We start from the raw sequence: 27,068 nt of genomic DNA on the forward strand, positions 1-27,068 counted from the left end.
ACAAAAACTTGGGCTCAAAGCTATCCACAATACGGCCAACTAACTAACAGAGTTGTATTTTAAACCTTGATGAACAGTAACTTCCTCCAAATTGTAATACGTCACCAACTGGTGCAGAAGCTCATCATTCAAGGAGGCAGCAACCAAAATTCAGGTACCAGTTAAGACTTAAAGTAAAAATCTCAAGCAATATTCAATCTCTCTCTCTCTCTCTCTCTCTCTCTCTCTCTCTCTCTCTCTCTCTCTCTCTCTAAACATAGATGTAAATATTCATATTATCAAGATAAAAGTCATTTTATAAGCTGGCCACATGAGTGAATTTCCACGATAGGCCAAACCTGGGACTGAGTGAAGTGGCGCAGTGGTTAGCACACTGGACTCGCATTCAGGAGGACGACAGTTCAATCACTCGTCCGGCCATCCCGATTTAGGTTTTCTGTGATTTCCCTAAATTGCTCCAGGCAAATGCCGGGATGGTTCCTTCGAAAGGGCACGGCCGACTTTCTTCGCCGTCCTTCCCTAATCCGATGACCTCGCTGTTCCGTCTCCTCCCCAAAACGATATGCAACCCAAACCCGGAAGCCAATTCCTCGGGCATCTCTCACGGATCTGACTTGCCGATCTGGACCTGTCCGGTTCCCGTAACGTGCACGGCCCTGATGTAGTATCGCCGATTGGCCCATAGGCCGGGTCCGTAGGCGTTCCGTCTAATTCAGTGATTTCCACGGACCCGGGACTGCTGTGCTCCTCGGCAGGCCGGAGGACGCGCGCGATGGGCTTCGGGAATTGCGACTGTCGCCGCAAGTACATTGTATGGTGGGGCATTTTATAGACATTTTATTTATTCTAGTACGTTTTGGCACTTCAACAGTAGTTCCTATATTAGAAAGTATAATAAGAAGAAAATTGTCAGTTGCTGGTGGTTTGTACACTACGTACTCCTATATTTCTCGAAAGAAAAATTACACAGTACCTGTAAAATAATAGGTATAACACGGTGGGCCATAACGGACAATAACAAATGTAGTGGAACGGACATTTTGTTGGTGGTCACCTACAGTGTTGGTTTACACAATTCTTCCCTGCCTCATACACTTCTTCCGGCAGACCTACTTTTTTCTGAGGTTATTTTTTAAATCAGTGAAGGTATTTTAAATCCGTCTCGTAGCTATGACGAAATGCGTATTTTTGTCACCGAATGTGTTTCGTTTTATTGAAATAAAATTAGTGGCCTTAATGAAATACACATACCATTTGGCTTGCCTTATTCATCTAAAAACAGTTCATTACAAAGAAATGTTGATTGTCTCTTGCACCATAACTGCAGAGACAGGTTGTCAATTTACATGTTAACTTACCCTTGAGATCTCAAAATTTCTCAGGGGAAAAATGCTAAAATTTGTCTGGAAATCAGAAATACGAAAAAATTCTAAAATTTGTCTGGAAATCAGAAATACCAGGGAATTTCAGTTGGGGAAACATGTGGCAACCCCACTATTGCAGCCTACAGCTCCTCGAACCTCCTTACTGTAGTCAGGCCTCTGCCACTATCTGCATTATTTACCCTCCCCAATACCACAAGATTTTTTTTTCGCCTTTGGCTGTGGTGTGCTACAGTGTTAATTTAAAAGACCAGAAGCTTTAAATTGTTGAGTACTGGGATAATGGCCCCCGCCCTCTAGTGTCAGTCGAGGGAACGTCGCCGAGCGGGATCATTTCTAGGTGTCTCGCTGCCCGATGCGACAACTGAAGAATGGTGTCCCTTCTTTTTTACCACCATTGGTCGACCCAATATACCCCCCCCCCCCCCCACCCAACCACTACTGACATCCGATGGTACAACAGTCCAAATCTCCAATTGTACACTTAATCATTAAACTAAGGTGACAAGATGTTCTCATTTTCTGGGGAAAGTTCCCAATTCAGCCAACACATAATGAATGATCTGCGGAGACAAAAACGAAGAGTGACTGAAGGAGTTACTGTATCGAGCTGTAACTCGATCGCGAGCTGTGCTCCGATGCTCGGCACAGATCAGTCGGTGTCGACCTGATTTCTGTTTTGCACTCGGTAGCGCATCTTTAGTTTTGAGGTAGGTAGAGACAATGTGTTTATCTTCGTCAAAGTTTGTAAAGACCTATTATTTGACTGTTCTTTATGCTTTTGCAAACCATTGTTTTTTAATTTTTCCTCTTTTTCTTTTTTTCTCCTCATTTGCTCAATTCTTTTGCTGTTTGATTTGAAACAATTTTTTTTTTCACTAAATTTTTTGCCAATCTAGGTGGCCGCTTATTCTACACCTACATCAACGTGATTACTCTGCTATTCACAATAAAGTGTGTGGCAGAGTATTTGATCAACCGCCTTCAAGCTGTCTCTCTACCGTTCTACTCTCAAACAGTGCGCGGGAGGAACGAGCACTTAAATTCTTCTGTGTGAGCCCTGGTTTCTCTTATTTTATCCTGATGATCATTTCTCCTTATGTAGGGGGGCGCCAACAGAATGTTTTCGCATTCTGAGCAGAAAACTGTGATTGAAATTTCATGAGAAGATCCCCTCGCAACGAAAAACGCCTTTGTTTTAATGATTGCCACTCCAATTGACGTATCATGTCTGTGACACTATCTCCCCTATTTCGAGATAATACAAAGCGAGCTGCCCTTCTTTGCACTTTTTCGATGTCATCCGTTAGTTTCACCTGCTGATGACCCCACACCACACAGCAGTACTCCAGAACAGGGCAGACAAGCGTGCTGTAAGCAGTTGGTAGACCTGTTGCACCTTCTAAGAGTTCTGCCAATGAATCGCAGTATTTGGTTTGCTCTACCCACAATATTATGTATGTGATCGTTCCAATTTAGGTCATTTGTAATTGTATTCCCTAAGTATTTAGCTGAATTTACAGCCTTCAGATTCGTGTGACTTATCGCGTATTCGAAATGTAATTGATCTTTTAGTACTTATGTGAATACCGTGATACTTTTCCTTATTCAGGCGCAATTTCCACTTTTCGCACCATACAGATACCTTATCTGAAACATTTTGCAATTCATTTTGATTGTCTGATGACTTTACAAGACGGCTACTCCAATTGTCTCCTATGTCGTTGATATAGATCAGGAACAATAATCTTGCCTAATGTTAAAAAGGCTGTGCCAACGAATGAGCCAGGTGAAACCTTTTGTGAATGCTTATGCGATGCCCTTTGAAGCCTCAGTTCTGGCTACCAGTACCTGAGAATTCAGCGATGTTGTGTTTTGTGCTCATTATTGATATTTTTAATGGAATACGAGCAGGGGCTATGAATTTATCACCCTGAATGATGTGTCACTGTGCTCTGATACTTTTCATTGAGCAGAATTTGTTTGATGTTTTTGTAGTTGTGGTTAGTGTCGCTTTAATTCTTGTTCTTTAAATATGTATGTGGTTTTAAATGCTGTGCCGATTAGCCGAGGAACTGTTAAGTTTGTTACGCTGATGATACATCGTTGTCATTTCCCTGTCAACAAGTCTGTCAGTGTTAGTAATATTTGTGAGGAGTGGAATAGAATGCCGTATAGGCGTACTCATTCCAGAGGCTCGCCTTCGGTCGCAACTGTTGCACATCGGTTAGTAGTAATAGGGTGTCGTTGCTCGTGATTATGTAGCAGTGCACCCAGAGTCGAGTGGGCGTAGCTCACCAGGTTTATCCAGTACATCAATAGGTGGTGGTGCGCATGCTAATTGTCCTTCCACAAAGTGCCTCAGTAGGTTTCCAGGTTATGTTTACGTGGGTGTCACTGATTTCTGAAGTTGTTAATGGGGCAGTCACTTGGGTATCCAGCTAGAGATGAAATCTGTTCTAGTATTAGAGTTGCAGTTGTGTCTTTCATTTCAACCTTTCAATGGTTGGCATTTGCAACTCACGTTTAGGGGCCGTAAAAGAATTCCAGTTTGTAGTGGTACTAATGGCCGATACATCTTAAGACATTTGAAGCAGCTCCCTCGCTTTAGTCAGTTGTTATTTTCCATACGAGGTTATACTTCACGGTAGGTGATGTTGACCGGGATCGCGTTTCTAAGGACATTGTGAAACGTATACAACCTTAAGCATTTCAGAGCAATAATTGGTGTGTGCCTTAATTGCCTCGGTTGGTTGACTTGGAATTGTAATTAGAGGTCACATCAGTACTATTAAAGGGATAAAGTGCAGCCCTCCTCCATTTATTGCTCCTGCGACTGAACACTACCTTCCCCTCTGTTACCAAATTGACGAGTCTTCGAAGGGACAGAGTCTGTCGTATCACCGGTTCCTCTGTTAGCCGTCCACTCAAAAATGTCTTGTCTTCCTTATTACGTTCATTAACAACAGTATGGAAAGGATAGATTGCTAATCGCCACATAGAGGAGGCATAGGGGACCCCCCCCCCCCCCCCCCCCCGCACCCTCTCTGGGGACTTCCCTCACACCTCACACCCGACACCCTCTTCCCCACCCCTACACCCCCCTAGACCCCCTCTGGGGACCTCCCCCACACACTCTGCCCCCCCCCCCTGTACCCTCTACCCCCCCCCCCTGTACCCTCTGCACCCCCCTGTACCCTCTACCCCCCCCCCACCCCCCCGGAACCATCTGCCCCCCCCTGTACCCTCTGCACCCCCCTGTACCCTCTACCCCCCCCCCCTGTACCCTCTGCACCCCCCTGTACCCTCTACCCCCCCCCACCCCCCCGGAACCATCTGCCCCCCCCTGTACCCTCTGCACCCCCCTGTACCCTCTACCCCCCCCCTGTACCCTCTGCACCCCCCTGTACCCTCTACCCCCCCCCCACCCCCCCCCACCCACCTCCACCCCCCCACCCCCCGGAACCATCTGCCCTCCCCCACTCCCGTCACTGGGCCCCCCCATGCCATCTGGCACCTGGATGCTGACGATTAATTTATTGGATATTACTTGGGTCACTTTTTAATTCGTATTGAGCATAGGGACTAGAAAGCTGAGACCACTTTTTAAAATCCTGCAGTAAATGCAGGAAGTACAGAGCTGAGCATATTATGCATTTCTACAGCTAAATACAACACTTCTACAATTAATGTGACATATGTACTTGCTCTCAAATACAGTAACTGTTATAATTAATATTCCTTTTGACGGAACATTTTATTAACTGCTTACCTCTCGAGCTGAATGTAAACATCAAGTTGACAGGTAGAAATGTGACAGATTAATATGTTTTTGACATATTTCTGTATACATCTTTTGTTCACTGTAACTTCGTGGGTGTTGACACTGCACCCTGTTACCTCAGTGACACACCCCACATCTCCGAGCCAGGACATTACGGCACGGAAGAAAAGCAATGCCCACTGGGTACAACAACTAGTCGTAATGTTGCAATTTTATCCCACCTCGATGATGCACGGCATCTGGCCGTATCCGTTCTCGTGCAAAGATAATGACTAAAACCTACGAACAGTATCCAATTCCAAACTATTTAACTCGTCAACCGTTCCTATTACTGCAATTGTTATCTGTGTGTGTGGTAGATGTTGGGTAACACGTCACTCTCTACCGTATCTTCCTTCGTGTCAGCGTTGTCTTTGTTGCTGTGAGACACCGTTATACCAAGAGGAAAAGCGCATCGATCTTAGAGCATGACATGTGGCAACCTTAAGTCACTGACAACACACAACGGTCACGGTAACACCTGATTCCGGAATAGCTGCAGTACTTAGGATCTACGAACTATCCCCTCTTGACCAGGTCCCCAAAACTTAACTCGTAACGAGATCCCTTCGAAGCAAATTGTCATAAAGACCGTCTATAAAGGCTTCATACAATGATAAGAAATGTTACACTTTATGGAATAATAACAGATACGACCAAACTGTCTTGTTTCTTCGGTCTGATTTAACATAACTTTGTTCACAGTTTTATTTCGCATTCACCACTCATTCGCACTCTGATGTGAAGTATATGCAAGCCCCTAAACCCTAACTCCCATGTTCCATCAAAACCCTTTGATCAACAGTTTTGGTTGCTTGACACCAACAGTCAATGATAATGGTACAGCTTTTCTCCTTTTTATAAACTGAAGCCCTGTAGGTGTACTCAGTTTAATGACCACACTTCGCTATTCGCGATTTTTTGTAACTAAATGTAGTTTTGTTAGTCTGATTGCATACCGTAGTTTTTTAAAACTCGCCCCTATATTTTTTCACTACGCACAATTAGCACCACTTTACTTGTTTATTTCTAAGAGCGAACGAAAAAAATGACGCCATGTCATCTGCTTCGGCGATATAAAGCAAAACACCTCAATATGCCTAATTTTACCTCTTCTTATAGGATCAGCTACCTTACTCATTAATTTACTACATATATTTTCCAATAACACTAAACAGGTATCGCTGTTACATTTTAATTGTATTCAAAAGCGCATTATTATTATTATTATTATTATTATTATTATTATTATTATGACCGACCAAATCGTAACAAATCGCACGGCGTGCGGTTTTAACGATAGCTTTACACTCGCCCATCCTTTATTCGTGCAATATTATATATAAATAATACAGACGGGACCGAAATATTTATATTTCTACCGTAACCAACAGAGGCTAACACGTTATTAAAGTTCCGTTACATCTATCTTGACCCGTATTGTTACAACTCTACTGGAGTGATGTACAGTACAATATTTATAAAATAACTCAGTACAATATTTATAAAATAACTACTGTTTCTTTTGTTTTCACAGTGTAAATAATACATAATAATTTGTTGTTGTTGTTTATAACAGTGCCTGTATTTTTGTAGTAATTTGGTAGTGTCAGAGGGTGACGCTGCAAAATCCCCCCCCCCTCCCCCGCGACGTCTGTTTACGAGTTGCTGTCGGCAGATCCGGGGGCAGTACGGCCCCAACTTGGACTCTCTGGGAGTGGGGGACGTGGTGGGCGTGTCGGTGGATGCGGCCGGCCGGCTGCACTTGTGGGTGAACGGAGTGGACCAGGGGGTCGCCGCTCAGGACCTGCCCGCGCACCTGCACGCCCTCGTCGACGTGTACGGCCAGTGCCAGCAGGTGGGTTCATGTTTTTAGGGGTGGCTACTGCAGTGTTACGTGGCTCTGTGCTTAATTACAGACTTACTATTTTATCACTTGATTTGTTTTCACCACGTAACGCCCACTGTTTACGTCCTCCTTCGTTGCTGAGTGATGTATCACTTTTCGTTCTGATGCTGCAACTCTTCCTTTCCTATATCTTTACTACTTTATATCTATATAAATGATGAACTATTGGTTTTCCCATTCAACAACTTTTTAATAACTGTGGGAGTATTACGGGCATCGGGTCCCACCTAATGTGTCACCCGCCTACACGTTTTACACGGACCTTTTGAGACTCGATCGATTTGTTTACAAAGAGGAAGCAGAGTACCTCTTCCTTTGACGTCGTCTGACGACGAGCTAGGAAGCTCGACGCCCTCGCGGTCCGGGCTCTTCCGCAGCTCGCGGCAGTTTGCGGCATTCGTTTTATTCATCGCCTACTTGCCACTACGTCGGACTTTTGTGGTGATCATGGGGCAACGTCTTCCGCGTTATCTGCAACATAAATAAACTTTCTTCCCACGGTATTTCTGAAAACCCAAAAACAAACTTGAAGAACATAATAATAATAACTGTTCTTACACTTATTCATGTAAGTCTTGGTCGATTTAACGGCTGGTGGGACAGGCCTAAGCCTTGTGACACCACACTGCTCTCTTGTGGCAACACACACACACACACACACACACACACACACACACACACACACACACACACACTCCTGCAGCAAGACAATACTGTGGTCTGGACTCATCGCTGACGTGACTTTATTGCAACGACTGCAGTTTGTAGAGAACAGTGCGTGACAGTAGTGTCCTGAAGTTTGAGCTATTATTGAAATAACATGAGAAATTTGTCCATTGTTCTAAAAGAAAGCACCATATAAGGTCAGTTGTTGGTATGGAAGAAAAGAGGCGCACTGTCTACAATGAAAATTCAGAAAATTTCATTGTCTTCAGTACAAATTGTTCCAGGAAAATGTGAGTGATTTGCAACTTGGTGGGTGCGAACCCTATACTGCAGTACATCAATTATTTCATGTAAGATACACACACCAAACACATCCGATACATGTAAATATATATAGGTGTGGTGTTTTTGCTAAGTTGCAGCAGACAATACGGTGAATTTTCTGACATGTACAGGTAGTGACAGACTTTTTTGTGGAGGCACCCTCACATAAAATCTTCTCGGTGTTCAGACGACAAATTAAATTTCGAGCTTTCAAAGATTGTGTGTCAGAGATGACTGACTGGACCGAAATACGTTTCCTCGATAGTGACGTTTAACCTAGTCGTCGGTCGGGTAATGTTACTCGGAATACTAGCTTCCACCATTTCCGTACACTGTCAGGGCGGAGTTGAGCGATCTGTGAAATTCCTGCAGGAATTCGTGTAAAGACTTTTTAATGTTCAATAGTCCAGATTGCAATATTTTAACGGTCGTCGATTACTAGTCTTTTTCCCTAGCAGACGGTCGTCTACAGATCTGAAGTGGAACAGGAAATTTTACATAAAGAAGAAAATGGGGTAAAATGTGCTGGCAAGTTTAACAACACGTAAGTGAAGGAAAATATATGCCAGTTAATAAAATGAGTGCAGTGTCTAATAACAAGAGTGAAGTGAGCACTGGGAAAGTTTTACGTGTCACAAGTAGATGAAACTTTACTTGGGCGGCAACTGCAAAATCTAAATAAACTGAGTAATAACAAAAGTGACGTAATGCTCCATGACACCAGAGAAAGTATACGAAAACAAACCTTCCGTACACAAAAATTTGAGACCACTATACACAGTGTACAGTTCCATTGTACCACATAACACCAACGTGTGCTGCGTACGCGGCAGAGGGCCGCGGGCAGCCTCGGAGCTGTAATGTAGCGTCAGTCGGCGACAGAGGTGTGGGTCCAGCTCATAGCAGCGAGCGACCGGCTGGTGGTATGCACTCTGGCTCACAGTAAAGCTACCTGCCAATAGGTGTCACTGTAGGGTGGTAAGGATACTTCCATGGAGCCCATATGTTTGTAATACAAATATTAAGACATTAAGTAGTAAAGGAGTTTGGCTATTTGGTCGAAAAATAACTGATGATGATCGAAGTAGAGAGGATATAAAATGTAGACTGGAAATGGCAAGGAAAGCGTTTCTGAAAAAGAGAAATTTGTTAACATCGAGTATAGATTTAAGAGTCAGGAAGTCGTTTCTGAAAGTATTTGTATGGAGTGCAGCCATGTACGGAAGTGAAACATACACAATAAAAAGTTTAGTCAAGAAGAGAATAGAAGCTTTCGAAATGTGGTGCTACAGAAGAATACTGAAGATTAGATGGGTAGATTATATAACTAATGAGGAGGTATTGAATAGGATTGGGGAGAAGAGAAGTTTGTGGCACAACTTGACCGGAAGAAGGGATCAGTTGGTAGGACATGTGTTGAGGCATCGAGTGTTCACAAATTTAGTATTGGAGGGCAGTGTGGAGGGTAAAAATCGTAGAGGGAGACCAAGAGATGAATACACTAAGCAGATTCAGAAGGATGTAGGTTGCAGTTGGTACTGGGAGATGAAGAAGCTTGCACAGGATAGAGTAGCATGGAGAGAAGCATCAAACCAGTCTCAGGACTGAAGACCACAACAACAAAAGAGATTAAGCGGAATACAGTTTTCTGTATAGATACTACTATATAAAGACAAGTTCTCATTCAACATCTTTATAAAAAATCCCAAAGTTATTGCTCACTTTACTTCGAATTTTTACGCTATACTCTAATAGATGTTTGGACCGACATAAGCTACACATTTCCTTAATATATGTGGTATAGGAATATAAATTTATATATACTACATAAAGAGTAAAAGTGCTACCGAAAATTTCAAATTTCTTCTCTGAATCACTTCAAATTTTTACACAGTACTAAACATTCGGGTTGAGGTTTTGTAAATACACAAGATATACATCTACTGTATAAATGGGAAATGTTTTAGCAATAATCTCGAAAATGTCATGACAGATTTACTTCGAACACTAGTAAATGTTGTAATGCACGTAGTCAAAATATTTTTTCAGTATATACAGTATGCAAATATATGTATAAATGTAAAGGAAAGACATTATTAGCAAAAGTCTTGAATATTTCTTGGCTCATTTACTTCAGATTTTTACACAATAGTGTAATAAACTTTCACAACATAGACAGCCATATATTTTTTAAATAATGCTGTACAGGTTTTCTGTTTCAACAGAAACTGCTGTGCTGGGAAAAAAAAGTGTGGTTGTGTTTCCTTTCTGAAAGTCAGTTTTAAATACGATGATTGCATTTAAACTTTAGACAAATTGTCCTGTATACCATGATTCCAACCAGTTTACTCATTCGTGTAAAGCAACTTCAATTTCTAATCGAGGTTTTGTTGGTAACGACAATAAAGATGGTGGTGGGGGGAGGAGATGGAGAGAGAGAGGGGGGGGGGATGGTCATAGAGAAGGGAGAAAGATGATGGACAGAGGAGGAGGAGGAGGGAGGAGGAGATGGAAAGCAAGAGGGGGAGGAGGACATCAGGGCGTATGTTCAACTCCCACACGTACTTAGCAGTTGTGAAGCACTGCCAGATTAGATAGTAACAGAGAAAACTAAGACACAGATGACTCAAAAAAAAAAGTGAATAAATTAAAGGGTGTTGAGCACTCATCTTGTACGAGGTCCGAGATGCGGGTTATAACATTACAAGAGTATGTCCTGTATAGTCGGATCTAGTTTGCTTCACGTGAGTGTAGGGGAGTCGAAACGAGTAGTGACCCATCACGTCATATCAACTTGAGGTTTTTTTTAAAATACATGTCGTGATGATGACGATGAATCGCATACTTCTTTACAGAGTGTAGGGAGGCGACGCGGGAGACCTGCACCGGCTTACTAGGCAAGGTGCTAGTGGAGGTGGGTTGCCGCTGCCTTCCTCCGACCATAATGGGGATGAATCACGATGATAAAGGTGAGACAACACCACCCAGTCATCACGAGGCAGGAAAAATCCCTGACCCCGCCGGGAATCGAACTTGGGACCTCACGTTCGGGAAGCGAGAACGCTACCGCGAGACCACGAGCTGCGGACATACATGTCATTCATTTCTAAATTTTATTGATTATTTACAGAGTAAAGAATTAATTATGTACAACATTTAATAGGTAACGAGTTTTAATGAGATAGATATAAATATGTTTTGACATAGCAAATAACCTTGTTGCATTATGCATAATACGTTTTCTCTTTGTATGAACAAAAATTTACGTGTCGCTCGAGTGCGCGATCGAGTAGTCGTCGAGTGCGGATCTGCTGTAACTTTCACAAATGGGCATACAATTGTTAATTTACAACACACAGTTGATTTAAAAATTATTCTAGGGAACCACGGCCAGACTTCGGTGCAAAGAAATCGTGCGTGATTTCTCGAATGTCGGTGCGGAGTTAGAGATACGCAGCTGGATATCGGGCATTATCGTCGCGTGTGTGATTGTTACATTAACCGCAATTTACAGACATTAGCTTGATAGCAACTATCAAAGAGTTATATGAATCAAACAATGGAAAATGCAGGATGGAACGTAACAATACCAGAGAAGGAAAGTTCCTACTCACCCTATAGCGGAGATGCCGGGTTGCTATAGGGACAATAAAAGGTTTCACACAATTAAAGCTTTCGGCGATTAAGGCTTTTGTCAGCATTACACACACACACACACACACACACACACACACACACACACACATAAACGCAACTCTCAGACACATCTGCAGTCTCAGAGAGCTGAGACCAGACTGCGAGCAGCACCCAGCTCACAGTCACCTCTCTAGAAAGATGGTGGTGCTAATCTTAGAAAGGTAGTGTTGACGCCAGTTTGACAAAGTCTGAACACCGGTAAGTCTGTGAGTAGCTTTTAATATTTATCTCTGTATGTCCGTCTGTTTGGAGGCGGTTGTGGGACTCAACTGTTTGCTACAGAATGTCAAATGAAACACCTTCCAGTTTTCTAGTTTCCAAACTTATATTATTTGGATAGCAGTTTTGGCGATTTACTATGCCACCTTTAGGCCCTCGACTGATGTGTAGAGAGGTGCACTGTAGCAAGCAGGTATCTACTAATACCAGTATTTCCCCATTTCGACCAGAAACAGAGGTGGAATCCCGTACACGTCGGTCAGGAGCCTGAAGGTGGCATAGGAAATCACTGAAAGTGAGGAGCCAAATAAAATAAGTTTGGAAACTAGACAGCTGAAAGGTGTGTCATTTGAAATCCTTTAACATTTATAGCTGCCAAATTGACACCCTACCTCCCCCTCGTAATTGCAATTGTATACTATTTTCTACTACGGAAAAAGGAGTTCCCCGATGTAACGTGTGTCTTGTCAGTAAACGGTGACGAAGTAACGGTTCTGCGAGCCAGTGTCCTGCCGTCAGACAGGTGTCACAAATGTCTGCTGTACCGTACGGAAAGAACTCGGACGCACCTCGTTCGCGAAAGTTGTAACCTCCCCCTCACTTATCGACCTCAATGACAGTGAAAAGTTAACCGCGTGTACCTAATGGAAATTTGGGAAAAGCAATTGTTACCAAAGTTAATCTGCTGGTAAAGAGCGAGGAAAGGGTTACATCTAAATGAAAGGAAAAATGCAAGTGAAACTGTTGGAAATTAATTTTGAAAAGGAGTAAAGTTAATAAAGAAAGTAAATGTGCGGCCGTTGCATTAACAATTAACTGGTGTTAATTAGATATTTGAGATTTGTGGAAAATTACGGTTGCCAGTCCTATGAACTACTACTACAATAACTGAAAATGAAAGATTAATGCACGTATAATTAGCACTAAAAGCGTGGCAACTGAAGGTTGACAAGTGTTGTGTGAAGACTGAATGTTTCTCAGAAGTAATAAATTTCACTACACTCTGACTTAATTTAGCAAAAGAATTAATAGAACCGGAAAATTGAAAGTTAATTTAGTGACTGAAATTAATGTGAACTTTGTGTCTGAAGCACTGCGAAATTCAGTAAAATAAGGTTAGTCTTGGGCTACCTCAACAATCATTTCAAAAGCTACTTGAATTTACACATTTTTAGAAGTAAGACATTTAACTTTGAAATTTAATTAAATGATTCTGGACAATTAAGAATAGTAAAATTTAGTACGTACCAAGCTGAGCTGCAGTCACAGGTAAGCTAAAATATGGTAACAAGACTAGCACTCTTAATTTGTGCTTCTGTAACCTAAATATAGTTCTGTTTGGTTATTGTAGCCAGCTATGAATACTTTAACTGAACTTTGAAATTAAAGCAGTTAAATTGAATGATATTACTTTAATGCTGGCGTTTGAATTTCAACGGCACTCGGGCTCATTCCGGAAAAGGAAGGGACCCTGCTTGGTAATGCAATTGGGACAATGAGCAACAAAGGTTCATGCTACGTTGCTGTAATTTTTTGAGGCAAATGGAACAGTTTGAAAAGCTGAGGTCTGCCACACAGTTCTAAAACTTTACGTGCTTCCAGGCTTCCTTGTTGGCTGATTGAAGGTTTGAAGTCGTCGGTCGAGGAGGTGGCGACAGTCACTCACTGTCCGCCGTCACTGTTGCAGAAGCTGGACATTGGCGCGCCTTCTTCTTGACACGGTCACCAGCCGAAACGGTCGCTCGATGTGTGCCAGATAATGCTTCCCATTTGCGACACCGTGTCAGAAACTATCGCAGCAAGTCGAACGCAATCACATGCTGCCAAACCCCGAAATTGCGGCAACTCACGGGAGTGTCACTCGACACACCTGCTCAACCGCCCTACTCCAGCCAGACTCTGCTCTGCCTGCACTCCACACGACCTATCGATGTAATCGTTCGATAGCATAGGTTTCCCTAGGCAAGACCCAGTGTAAACATACAAATAATATTTACAAAACAAACCAGTTACACATCGACATATATATATATATATATATATATATATATATATATATATATACACAAATAGTAAAACAATTACAAAATATACAGACACAGAAATGTCATATCTTTGGGTAACAAAATAAGGGAAAAATTTATAGTACAATGGATTGAAATAGGAGGATATGCATTTCCGGCGTTACAAAGTGAAGTGTGAGAAATCGGTACACGGCGTGCTCCTCCCGTCCAGGTCCGCGTCGTCGGTGGTCCGGGTGAGAGCGCCACGCCCGACGAGGCTCCCGCCCTGCCGCTCGGCACGGAGGACGACGACGGCGCGGTGGCAGTGGCCACGGCCGAGCAGGCGGGGGTTGGCCCACCCGCGGCGTGCCAGGCGGCGGCCGCGGCCGCGGCCTACGACGCGGAGGTGAACGACGCGGAGGACCGGGACGGCCTCAGCGAGAAGGCGGACCTCGAGTGTGACGAGAAGGAGAAGGTGGAGGCGCAGGCGGAGGCGAGGCGCGGGGCCGGCGCTCAGCGGGACGAGGTGAGTGCCGCCGGGGGTACGTGCCCCCGCGCAGTCGGAGGTGGGGGCTTGTCGGCTTCCCACTGTTCCCCGTGAGCAGGTCTAGGTATACGGGCCCATGGGACATGAAAGGGAAGCAGCGGTTGGGAAGGGAGTGAGACAGGGTTGTAGCCTGTCCCCGATCTTATTCGATCCGTATATTGAGCAAGCAGTGAAGCAGACAGAAGAAAAGTTCTGTGTAGGTATTAAAATCCAGGGAGAAGAAATAAAAACTTTGAGGTTCTCCGATGACATTGTAATTCTGTCAGAGACAGCAAAGGACTTGGAAGAGCAGTTGAAGGGAATGGATAGTGTCTTGAAAGGAGGATACAAGATGAAGATGGTTGTCCGATGTTGTCGTTGTGGTCTTCGGTCCGAACACTGGTTTGGTGCAGTTCTCTGTGCCACCCTGTCACATACAAACCTCGTCATCTCCGAATAACGACTGTAACTTACGTCTTCCTGAATCTACTTACTGTATTTGTCTCTGTCTCCATTTACAAATTTTACCCGTCACACTTCACCCATTACTAAACTGGTGATCCATTAATGTGTCAGAATGTGTCCTGTCAACCTATCCCTTCTCCCGATCAGGTTGTGCCGTAAATTTCTTTTCGCCCCAGTTCCGTTCAGTACGTCCTGATTACTTACCTGATCTACCCATGTAATCTTCTTCATTTTTCTGTAGCCCTGCATATGAAAAGCTCCTATTCTCTTCTTGTCTAAACTGATTCCTTCCTTTATTCTAATTCTATCACATATTTCTATTTCCTCCAGTTCCACTTAAAAGGGGAGGCCACGACGTTTGGATTACGGATTTGCTTCGAACTATGTTCACTTTTAATAGTCCATTACGACAGCATAAGGTACGTGCAGGAAGCCATATCCCTAGATAATTATGAGAAAAAACGAAAGAGAAGTAGTTTTACGTGTCGGTGATATAGCGGTGCATTGCGACGTTGAGCACAAGGCACTGCAGTATTGTTAGGTATGTGGTTAGTGTCGGACCTCCACAATCGGTGGATCGCGGGATCGAATTCCAATCGAGATTTCCCCCACCACCCCACGCTAGTCTTATTATTTCGTACATGCTACATTTGAAATGAAATGTGATAAAAAGTAAATGTATTTGTATCGTTTTTTTTTCGAATTTCCAGTGTATATTACATTTATAATTAATGACAAGTAAACGACCAATCACGAAAAGTATCCTTGTAATTTGTGCTAGTCTTGATTTCCAAAATCTCTTATACCTCCAATCGTGTAAGGTACTGAGAACTCCTTTGTACCTAGATGCTTCAATCTGCAGACACAGGTTTCGAGAACGATGGACAGACTTGGAAAGCACGAGTCAAAAATCAATATTTAAAGGTGTAAATAACCTTATCCGGTAATACAGTGAGTTGAATATGCCGAAGTATGAGGGTGATAACGATTAATTGCTGGGTGTAGTTTTGACATTGTAATGGGAAATATTTTTTGTACAGACACAGAAAACATAAATTAAAATATCATCCAATGCAGTTGTCCTGTATGCGCAAGGAGTCTTTAGACACTGTAAGGAAAAGCAAAGCTTGTCCTCATTTTCGAAATTTTTCTCTTGCTTCCAACAGTGTGACTGCAAACACAACTTTTTTGTAAATATAAGTGCCGAAAACGGACGATGTAGAATCGAATTTATTGTAATAAAATCTTTACGGGAACTAATTTCTCATTTGCTGTCAGTCAAATATGAACAAGTCTGAAGATGCTTGATAAGGTTTTTAACATGCCAATAACAATAAGTCGCATAATGTCTGCTGTAATAATAAAAATTAGTAAGTAGCAATATAAATTAGGAAATTGTATAAAATTTTGTGTAAATACATGTCTTTTAATCATATTACCTTTCAAATGGACTGATGACCTCAGAAGTTAAGTCCCACAGTGCCCAGAGCCAGCCTTTCAAATGTAATATGTACATAATAATATGGCTAATGTTGAAAAGTATATATTAAAAAATCTTGTGGTCAGAATCTGTTCACACTGCTACATCATTGGATGTAAAACTACTGTTGTGATTTTTCCGAAATTGCCTTACAAGTGCTTCTTTATACTTACATATAATGTTGTCCTAATGGATTATTAAAAGTGTACGAAGTTTCAAATAGATCTGTGGTCCGAACATTGTGGCCTTCCTTTGTTAGTACTTCCTCATTTGCTATTCAGTATACCCACATAACCTTCAACATTTTCTTGTAGCACTACATTTCAAATCTCCCATTCTCGTCTTGTCTGAATTGACTATTGTCCATGTTTCGCTTCCATACGAGACTACACACCAGACAAATATCTTTAGAAAAGACTTCCTAACTCTTAAATCTGTAAATCCTCTTTTTCAGAAGTGCTCTCCTTGCAGTTGTCAGTCTGCATTTTATATCCTGTCTACTTCTGCGATAACAACATTTTTCTTGCTCGTTTAGCTGAACTGATTACTACTTTTAGAGCTTCATTATGTAATATAATTTGACTACACTCCATTACAAGGTTCTTCTTTTGTGGATGTTCCTCTTGTTTTAGACATTCACTAAACAATTGTTCCAAGTCTGTGACTTAATTACAGTGTCATCAGCAAACCCCACAATTTTCATTTCTTCTCCTTTAACTTTAATTCCTACTCCAAATTTTCCTTTGGTTTCCTTTACTGTTTGCATAATGTGTGGATTGAATAACCTGGGGGATAGGCTACAACCCCGTCTCACTCCCTTCGCAGCCAGTGCTATCCTTTCCTGCCCTCAACCCTCATACCTGCCATCTGCTTCCTATGTAAGTTGTAAATAACCTTTCGCTCCCTGTATTTTACCCTTGCTGCCATCAGAGTTTCATAGAGTATAACACTTTCAACATTGTCAGAAGCTTTTCTAAATCTACAAGTGCTATAATTGTAGGTTTCCATTTCTTTAAATTATCTTCTAAGATAAGCCATAAGGTCAGTATTGCCTCACATGTTCCATATTCCTCTGGAATCCAGACTTGTCTTACCCGAGGTTGGCTTTGTCAATTTCTCCGTTCCTCAGTTATATTCACATCTGTCAACACTTGCCTTTTTTTGGCATTGGAATTATTAGATTCTCATGAAGTTTGAGGGTATTTCACATATCTTGTCCATCGTGCACACCGGGAGGAATAGTTTTGCCAGTGCTGGCTCTCCCGTGGATATGAGTAGTACTGACTCACGTGTTTCTATGCTCCGTCAAGTTCTTCTCCCCGTATATTATTTCCCATATCGTCTCCATCAGTTCCTCTTCCTTTTCTATAATATTGCCTTCAAATTTATTATACTTGTGTATAGCCCCTCTGTATTGTTGCGTCAGCTTTCCCTTCTTTGCTTAGTACTGGTTTTCCGTTGGATGTCTCAATGTTGTCCAAAGGCATCTTTAATTTTCCTGAAGCAGTATGTACTTTTCTCCTGGCTGTAAATGATTCTATAGACTTAAGTTTATCCTGAAACCATTCCTGCTTAGGCACTTTGCACTTTCTGTCAGTCTCATTTTTTAGATTTCTGAATTCGCCTACTTCATTTGCTCTATTTTTATATTTTCCCGATTTGTCAATTAAATTCAATGTCTACCTCGTTATCCGAGGATGTCTACTAGGTCTTCTCTTTTTATATATTTGATCCTTTGCTGCCTTTACTATTTTGTGCCTCAAAGCTCTTCATTCGTCTGTGTTTTATCTCTGCACTGTGCTTCAGTCAGTCGTCACCTGGCACTCCTACTGAAACTCTCGACAATGTCTCGTTTCTTTCAAAATATCGAGGTCCCAGCTCCTTAATTTCCTACTGTTCTCCAGTTTCTTCAGCTATGTGTGAAGTTCATTTCATCCGAGATGGGCTGATGGGTACAGAAACCAGTTTCGGTAATTATGTGAAAAGACAGTCTCGGAGGCAAATTTATTTTTCTGATAGATAACACGTTTTCTGGTTAAGGCTTCTTCAGATTTTAAAAGGGATGACATATAGTAGTTTGATAGCCTTTTCAATATCTGTTGAGGTCTTAATCAGGCAAAACACATTATTTGTAATAAAAATAACTTTGCAACCAAGCCTGTCTCTTTGTACAACAAATTGTGGTCAGAGTCCATATTTGTTCTGGAAAATATCTTATCTCCAAAATTCAAGAAATATACTGAAATTCATAGATATCTTTAGTGTCTCTTAGCATATCAGAAAGCTGCTCGCAAAGTAGTTGGGATCGGAGTTATGGTAACCCCTTTGGAATAGTCAAACTTGACTGCTTTTAGAACAGTGTTACGCTTTACATATCATATCTCAAACTATTGAACTTATTGAAATGCCTTCAGTGTATTTCCTTTTTCTGTGTTAATTACTAAAATACATTTTTGGCAATGAATATTTCCATTATTTCACAACACATTTACTGTGTATAAGGTTGAGAATATGGGCGGAGGGGGGGGGGGGGGGTCAGCATATTCTATATAACTCTTTAGTGTCTCTAAGCAAGCCAAAGCTCACAAACACACACACACACACACCAGCGGTGGCATTGTGTCAGCTGGACACAATGCTAGGAGTCCGGCAAGGTATGCTCTATTTAGTGAATGCTCACTGTTATTCGTAATTTATTTACTTTCTACCACAACTTTTCATACCATATGTATGTTACTAATTTATATCTATACTACTGTATAAAAGGAAGTCATCATTTAATGTTGTTACCAAAAATAATTCCAATACCAAAGAAAGCAGGTGTTTACAGTTGTGAAAATTACAAAACTATCAGTTTTATATGTGACGGCTGCAGAATACTAACACGAATTCTTTGCAGAAAAATGGAAAATCTAGTAGAAGCCGATCTTGGGGAAGATCAGTTTGGACTCGTAGAAATGTTGGAACACGTGAGGCAATACTGACCCTACGACTTATGTTAGAAGATAGATTAAGGAAAGGCAAAACTACATTTTGAGCATTTTTAGAGTTTGAGAAAGCTTTTGCCAATGTTGACTGTAAAATGTTGACTGGAATACTCCCTTTCAAATTCTGAAGGTGGCAGGGGTCAAATACAGGGAGCGAAAGGCTACTTACAATTTGTTCAGAAACCAAATGGCAGTTATAGGATTCGAGGTAAATGAAGGGGAAGGGAAGCAGTGGTTGGGAAGGGAGTGAGACAGGGTTGTGGCCTCTCCCCGATGTTATTCAATCTGTATATTGAGTAAGCAATAAAGGCAACAAAAGAAAAATTCGGAGTAGGTATTAAAATCCACGGAGAAGAAATAAAAATCTTGAGGTTTGCAGACAACATTGTAATTGTGTTAGAGGCAGCGCAAAGGACCTGGAAGAGCAGTTGAACGGAATGGACAATGTCTTGAAAGGAGGCTATAAGATGGAACATCAACAAAAGCAAAACAAAGATAGTGGAATGTAGTTGAATTAAATCGTGTGATGCTGAGGGAATTAGATTAGGAAATTAGTGAATTAGTGAATGAGTTTTGGTATGTGGGGACAAAATAACTGATGATGGTTGTAGTTGAGATGATATAAAATGCAGACTGGAAATGACAAGAAAAGCATTTCTGAAGAAGAGAAATTTGTTAACATAGAGTATAGATTTAAGTGTCAGGAAGTCTTTTCTGAAAGTATTTGTATGGAGTGCCATGTACAGATGTGAAACAGGGGCGATAAGTAGTTTCGACAAGAAGAGAACAGAAGCTTTCAAAATGTGGTGCTGCAGAAGAATGCTGAAGATTAGATGGGTAGATGGTGTTAGGGTCATTCCATTTCAATTCAACACGGTAAAGTAACATTTTCAACCTGATAATCTCAGATTTCTTTCAAATTTGGTGCATTCAATGACCCAGATAAGAGATGGAAAAATACGAATTTGCGGGTGTGTGTTACAACTGTGAAGAAAGTTATAGGTCTGTAAAGTTTGGAATTAGTGTGAAATTTACATGTGTCTGTCACAACATAAATAACTGTAATTCTGGTTCTAATACAGTTACAGCAATGAAAATTGCACCATTGGGAAGCTAACTAATAGACCTTTACATTGATATGCTTCGTGGCAAGTTTCTGAGAATTTTCGTACTAAAGGTCATTGACCCTGACCTTTAACCTTGAATATCTCAAAACACCCTATCTTCATTTTTTTTATTTTAATAATTTAATTGCCCCAGTATATGGTAAATGTCAAGATGGCACACCAAAGGCATCATGCTCAAAAAATTATTTTGTCAGCATCAATACACTACCAAAATGAAGTAGGTAACACACATATATGAAACACAAATTATGATAAACTACAGTCCATAAGTAATATTGTACAAAAATATGGTTTACATTATTGTAGTGATATTATGAATTATTTACATTACATTAAATTATTTACATTACAGTTGTAATGAAAAGGCAATGAAAAGTTATTTGATCTCTCTTCACAATTCTTCAACTAAATTGTTGATGTTGCCAGATCTAATGCAGGGAGATTGTAGGTCCTTCCATTTGGTGTCATTGGATCCACTCTCGTGATAATGTCACTTTTTCTGATGAAACGCAAATGACAGAGATGTTCCGTGTTCAGGCAACAAGTTGACCTTTACTTCATCTGTTCTTCACAGGTTTGTAAGACATATGCAACCCAACAATGACTGTCATACATGCAGGCAGCAAATCCACGTCTATTTGTTAACAGCATTTCATTCACCATAGCAATCACTGACCCTTCTCTGCTCAATAAAGAAGCAGAATATGTCTTTGTCTCTTCTAAAGCTTTGTTAACAGGTATTACACAACGAAGTTGGAATCATCCTTGTATTTTTTAAATATTGTTTCAGCTTGGCTGTATCTTCAAGGGAAACTGATGAATAATGCAAGACACACGAAGGAATATTTTCCTTGCACCACTCAAACAACTGTCGTGATGTCAAAATACCATTTTTCGTAAGGTCGTATGAGGCTGGCAAGTCTTGCTAATCTCTTTACAGTCGCTGCTACCCCATCACAAGGTCCTCCACCGTGCGCTGTAGCAAAAAAAATGCCATTCTGCTGTAACTTCAAAGTCATCTTGATGATAGGACAGATTCATAAAGTTCTTTCTGTTTTAGTATAGGGCAGCACATCCATCTGAAAAGTAATAAATGTGCTTTGGATTTGGAAACTGACAATTTAATAAATAGATGAAATTTGTCTAGAAAGAACACACACACACACACACACACACACACACACACACACACACACACACTGTATCATGCTGAAGGCAGTCAGATATTTCCACCTATGATACATGTCGTATTTCATTAGTGCTAAAGTCTGTGCAGTAAGCTACAAATGGGTGAATTGTAGCCTGTCAATTATTCCAGTGGAATCCTTGTACCTCATCCTGAATGGTGAAGGAGTAATTCTCTGCAAAGTCACAAAAAACAAGAAACTCGTTTACTTAGAGACCTTCTTTATTGGTTTTACAGAAATGTGACTGCTGCTGATAGATAAATGAGTGTGGTAGGAGCTGTTGTAACCTCGATGCAAACACCTCGACGAAATCATCTGTCAACTTTGTTATAGCCTCTAGAACTACCCTGCCTGTAGTTAACCAATGCAGTTCATACCAAACAGACCGTACAGATAATCAGATAGTCTTGTCATGCCTGGACAATAGGGGCGTGGACCTAAGAAACCTGCTGGTAGGGGAAGATTACGTGTAACAAATGCTGCACAGTGCTTTTATGGTGGTAATGGGTATTCTTCACTCTTTTTTAGTGCTTTAAGTTTACAACCTTCAATCATTAACTTGAAATTCTGGTGCAAGACACACACACAAACAGCACCGGGTCCACTGGCATTGGCAAGAACACGGTGCTTTGGTCGCAACTCACAAAATTTGGAGAATCCAATATTTATATCTAGGTATTTATCTTTGAAATATGCATACAGTTCCTTAAGGTTGTGCAACACTAGCTGCATTTTTTTTATGTACTGTAATTCCTTTTTCTTTCACAGACACAAAAGTCTCTTCTTCCTGGCATCATACGGCTCACATCGTGATTACAGTAAAAATCACGCACAGACTGAACAGTTTTCTCACATAAAATCCTACCTGGCTTTGGATTTGGTGTCACTAATATACTGTGTTCTGCTACTAACTGTTTGGCTCTCCGTACCATGTAATTTGAAGCAGAAAAGTCTTTTATAATTTTCCTTAATACTCCAACTCTTTGGAATTTGTCGCACATACGGTCTGAATTGTGAAACTTGTCTTTCAGCTGGGTGGTAATTTCACTTTCTCCATTTTCACTCTCTTCTTTTTTTGGTTGTGCTACATAATTATACATCCAACACAGAGGCTATTTTTTTTTTCAGTTTTTGCTTTGGGTACTGTTTCTCAGTCCAATTCCTATTTTTCTTCACAGGAGATTCACCTAAATACTGAAGGCTACTATTTAAAGCATCGAGTGTCAGATGTGATGCTACTTCATCTTCACTTAAATCTTCTCTGGAAGTAACTGGCACAACTGTGGCAACATCTGCAGTGATTGTTGGGTTTTGCGATATTTTTTTCTACATCTGCTGCAAATTTTTCCACCCAACAATACATTAGGATATTTGTTTCTCATCCACTCCTGAACATTCCTAAAATTATTCTGCACTCTTGCATGACAACCTCCCCTAAACGGATTGCAACAATATAATTTTGACTTGAAATCCATATTTTAATAAATATTACTTTACGCCACATTTACATTGCACTTTGTTAAGCAAGCCACAGCCATAAAACATGTGAAACAAAATTTGCATCATATATAGAGATCAGTGGAGTATTTGGGACTAGTTGAAATAAGTCTCTCTCTGACTGGCTGTTCACTAAAACAGGCTAATGTTGATTGGTTGAAATAAAAGTGTCTCACATCGGCTGTTCACAGCTAGAAATATAAAGAACTGGTCTGAATAAAAGTAACCGCTACTGGCTGGTGTTACAGAAAAAACTGGATACATGAGCTGCTTACTGCTTGTTGATGGTCTACTGAAGTTGTGGATGATGACTTGGGTGTGCCATCTTGATGTTTACCATAATTATAGTAACATACTGGAGCAATTAAATCTATTTTTTCCGACAAAAAAAAATTGAAGATGGGGGTGCATTGAGATATTCAAGGTCAAGGTCAATGACCTTGTAGTGGTTAATAAAAAATGAAAAAGAAAAAGGTTGAAAATGTGGGAAGAAATGGTGAATGACAAGGGGGTTTTAAAATCGTAAATGACCGTGAAAAAGGGGAAGAATGAAATGCAAATCGGACTTCGTATTACAGAAAAGCTATCGGACTTCATGATTCGGAAAAGTTATTGTTGGGGTGGTCCTTGTGGCGTTTCTGAGCAAAAGTCAAACCAATATCCACTACAAAAATTATTTAAAAAAAGACAGAGAATAACAAAATGTAACTGACAGGGGGAAATTGTGTAGCTTAGAGTTAATTCTTTACCATGTCAACATGTCTTATTTCATGTGGCGTCCAGGTCTTCAAAAATCTCCTTCATTTCTGCGTGAAAAGTCTGCTCCGAAATCTTGCAATAAGTTTCATTGTCCACGAATTTCTAATGTATACAAAACTGTCTTGATGTTAAATGCAATTTATTTTAGTTGCTTCTCTCCATCCTCTGAATTTCATAACAACTTCCACAATGTCTACACATTAATAAGTTTTTTCGCCTTAATCAGATCACGTCTGAATTAAGCTTCCGCTCTCGAGAGACAAATGAAACGGATAGAAAACAAAAAAAAAAAAGTTCCAATTTTAGTATTTTCTCTGCCGTCGAGCGCTCATACCGCTGCGGCGGTAAAATTTATGTCTGAGGGAACGAGTGTAGCGCGGCGAAATTCAAAGTCCCACTACAACCTTTAGTATGAAAATTCGCAGAAACGTGCCATGTGACATATCAATGGAAAGATCTATTCATTACCTTTCCAGTTGTTCCATTTTCATTGCTGTAACTGAATTAGAACCAGAATTACAATCATTTATGTTGTCGCAAACATGTGTAAATTTAGCAAAAATTCCAAACTTTTCAGACCTGTAACTTTCTTCACAGCTTTAATACACATCTGCAAATTGGTATTTTTCCTTCTCTTACATGGGTCGTTGAATGCACCAAATTTGAAAGAAATCTGAGAGGGTCAGGTTGAGAGGTGTGTTGAATTGACGTGGAATGACCTGCTACTAATGAGGAGGTTGTTGTTGTTGTTGTTGTTGTTGTTGTTGTTGTTGTGGTGGTGGTGGTGGTGGTGGTGGTGGTGGTGGTGGTCTTCAGTCCTGAGACTGGTTTGATGCAGCTCTCCATGCTACTCCATCCTGTGCAAGCTTCATCATCTCCCAGTACCTACTGCAGCCTACATCCTTCTGAATCTGCTTAGTGTATTCATCTCTTGGTCTCCCTCTACGTTTTTTACCCTCCACGCTGCCCTCCAATACTAAATTGGTGATCCCTTGATGTCTCAGAACATATCATACCAACCGATCCCTTCTTCTGGTCAAGTTGTGCCACAAATTTCTCTTCTCTCCAATCCTATTCAATACCTCCTCATTAGTTATGTAATCTACCCATCTAATCTTCAGCATTCTTCTGTAGCACCACATTTAAAAAGCTTCTATTCTCTTTTTGTTCAAACTTTTTATTGTCCATGTTTCACTTCCATACATGGCTACACTCCATACAAATACTTACAGAAATGACTTCCTGACCCTTAAATCTATACTCGATATTAACAAATTTCTCTTCTTCAGAAACACTTTCCTTGCCATTGCTAGTCTACATTTTATATCTTCTCTACTTCGACCATCATCAGTTACTTTGCTCCCCAAATAGCAAAACTCCTTTACTACTGTAAGCGTCTAATTTCCTAATCTAATTCCCTCAGCATCACTCGACTTAATTCGACTACATTCCATTATCCCCGTTTTGCTTTTGTTGATGTTCATCTTATATCCTCCTTTCAAGACACTGTCCATTCCCTTCAACTGCTCTTCCAAGTCCTTTGCTGTCTCTGACAGAATTACAATGTCATCGGCGAACCTCAAAGTTTTTATTTATTCTCTATGGATTTTAATACCTACTCCGAATTTTTCTTTTGCTTCCTTCACTGCTTGCTCAATATACAGACTGAATAATATTGGGAAGAGCCTACAACCCTGTCTCACTCCCTTCCCAACCACTGCTTCCCTCTCATGTCCCTCGACTCTTATAGCTGCCATCTGCTTTCTGTACAAATTGTAAATAGCCTTTCGCTCCCTGTATTTTACCCCTGCCACCTTCACAATTTGAAAGAGAGTATTCCAGTCAACATAGTCAAAAGCTTTCTCTAAGTCTACAAATGCTAGAAACATAGGTTTGCCCATCCTTAATCTAGATTCTAAGATAAGTCGTAGGGTCAGTATTGCCTCACGTGTTCCAACATTTCTACGGAATCCAAACTGATCTTCCCCGAGGTCAGCTTCTACTAGTTTTTCCATTCGTCTGTAGAAAATTCTCGTTAGTATTTTGCAGCTGTGACTTATTAAACTGATAGTTCGGTAATTTTCACATCTGTCAACACCTGCTTTCTTTGGGATTGGAATTATTATATTCTTCTTGAAGTCTGAGGGTATTTCGCCTGTTTCATACATCTTGCTCGCTAGATGGTAGAGTTTTGTCAGGACTGGCTCTCCCAAGGCCGTCAGTAGTTCCAATGGAATGTTGTCTATTCCCAGGGCCTTGTTTCGACTCAGGTCTTTCAATGCTCTGTCAAACTCTTCACGCAGTATCGTATCTCCCATTTCATCTTCATCTACATCCTCTTCCATTTCCATAATATTGTCGTCGAGTACATCGCCCTTGTATAGACCCTCTATATACTCCTTCTACCTTTCTGCTTTCCCTTCTTTGCTTAGAACTGGGTTTCCATCTGAGCTCTTTATGTTCATACAAGTGGTTCTGTTATTTCCAAAGGTCTCTTTAATTTTCCTGTAGGCAGTATCTATCTTACCCCTAGTGAGATGCGCCTCTACAATCTTACATTTGTCCTCTAGCCATCGCTGCTTATCCATTTTGCACTTTCTGTCGATCTCATTTTTGAGACTTTTGTATTCCTTTTTGCCTGCTTCATTTACTGCATTTTTATAGTTTCTCCATTCATCAGTTAAATTCAATATTTCTTCTGTTACCCAAGGATTTCTACTAGCCCTCAACTTTTTGCCTACTTAATCCTCTGCTGCCTTCACTACTTCATCCCTCAAAGCTACCCATTCTTCTTCTACTGTATTTCTTTCCCCCATTCCTGTCAATTGTTCCCTTATGCTCTCCCTGAAACTCTGTACAACCTCTGGTTCTTTTGGTTTATCCAGGTCCCATCTCCTTAAATTCTCATCTTTTTGCAGTCTCTTCAGTTTTAATCTACAGGTCATAACCAATAGATTGTGGTCAGAGTCCACATCTTCCCCTGGAAATGTCTTACAATTTAAAACCTGGTTCCTAAAT

The 27,068-nt window shown here is 40.9% G+C and overlaps 1 protein-coding gene across 1 annotated transcript in view; it reads left to right on the forward strand.

Annotated features, from left to right (window-relative positions):
• Positions 1-27,068, forward strand: part of LOC126295473 (neuralized-like protein 4) — a 254,899-nt gene that overhangs the window by 188,158 nt on the left and 39,673 nt on the right. The window contains exons 25-26 of the mRNA XM_049988010.1: positions 6,884-7,063; positions 14,255-14,548. Coding sequence (XP_049843967.1) covers positions 6,884-7,063; positions 14,255-14,548 — 474 coding nt within the window. The remainder of the gene's footprint in view (positions 1-6,883; positions 7,064-14,254; positions 14,549-27,068) is intronic.

Source organism: Schistocerca gregaria, chromosome 11, assembly GCF_023897955.1.
Source record: "Schistocerca gregaria isolate iqSchGreg1 chromosome 11, iqSchGreg1.2, whole genome shotgun sequence".
Classification (NCBI taxonomy): Eukaryota; Metazoa; Arthropoda; class Insecta; order Orthoptera; family Acrididae; genus Schistocerca; species Schistocerca gregaria.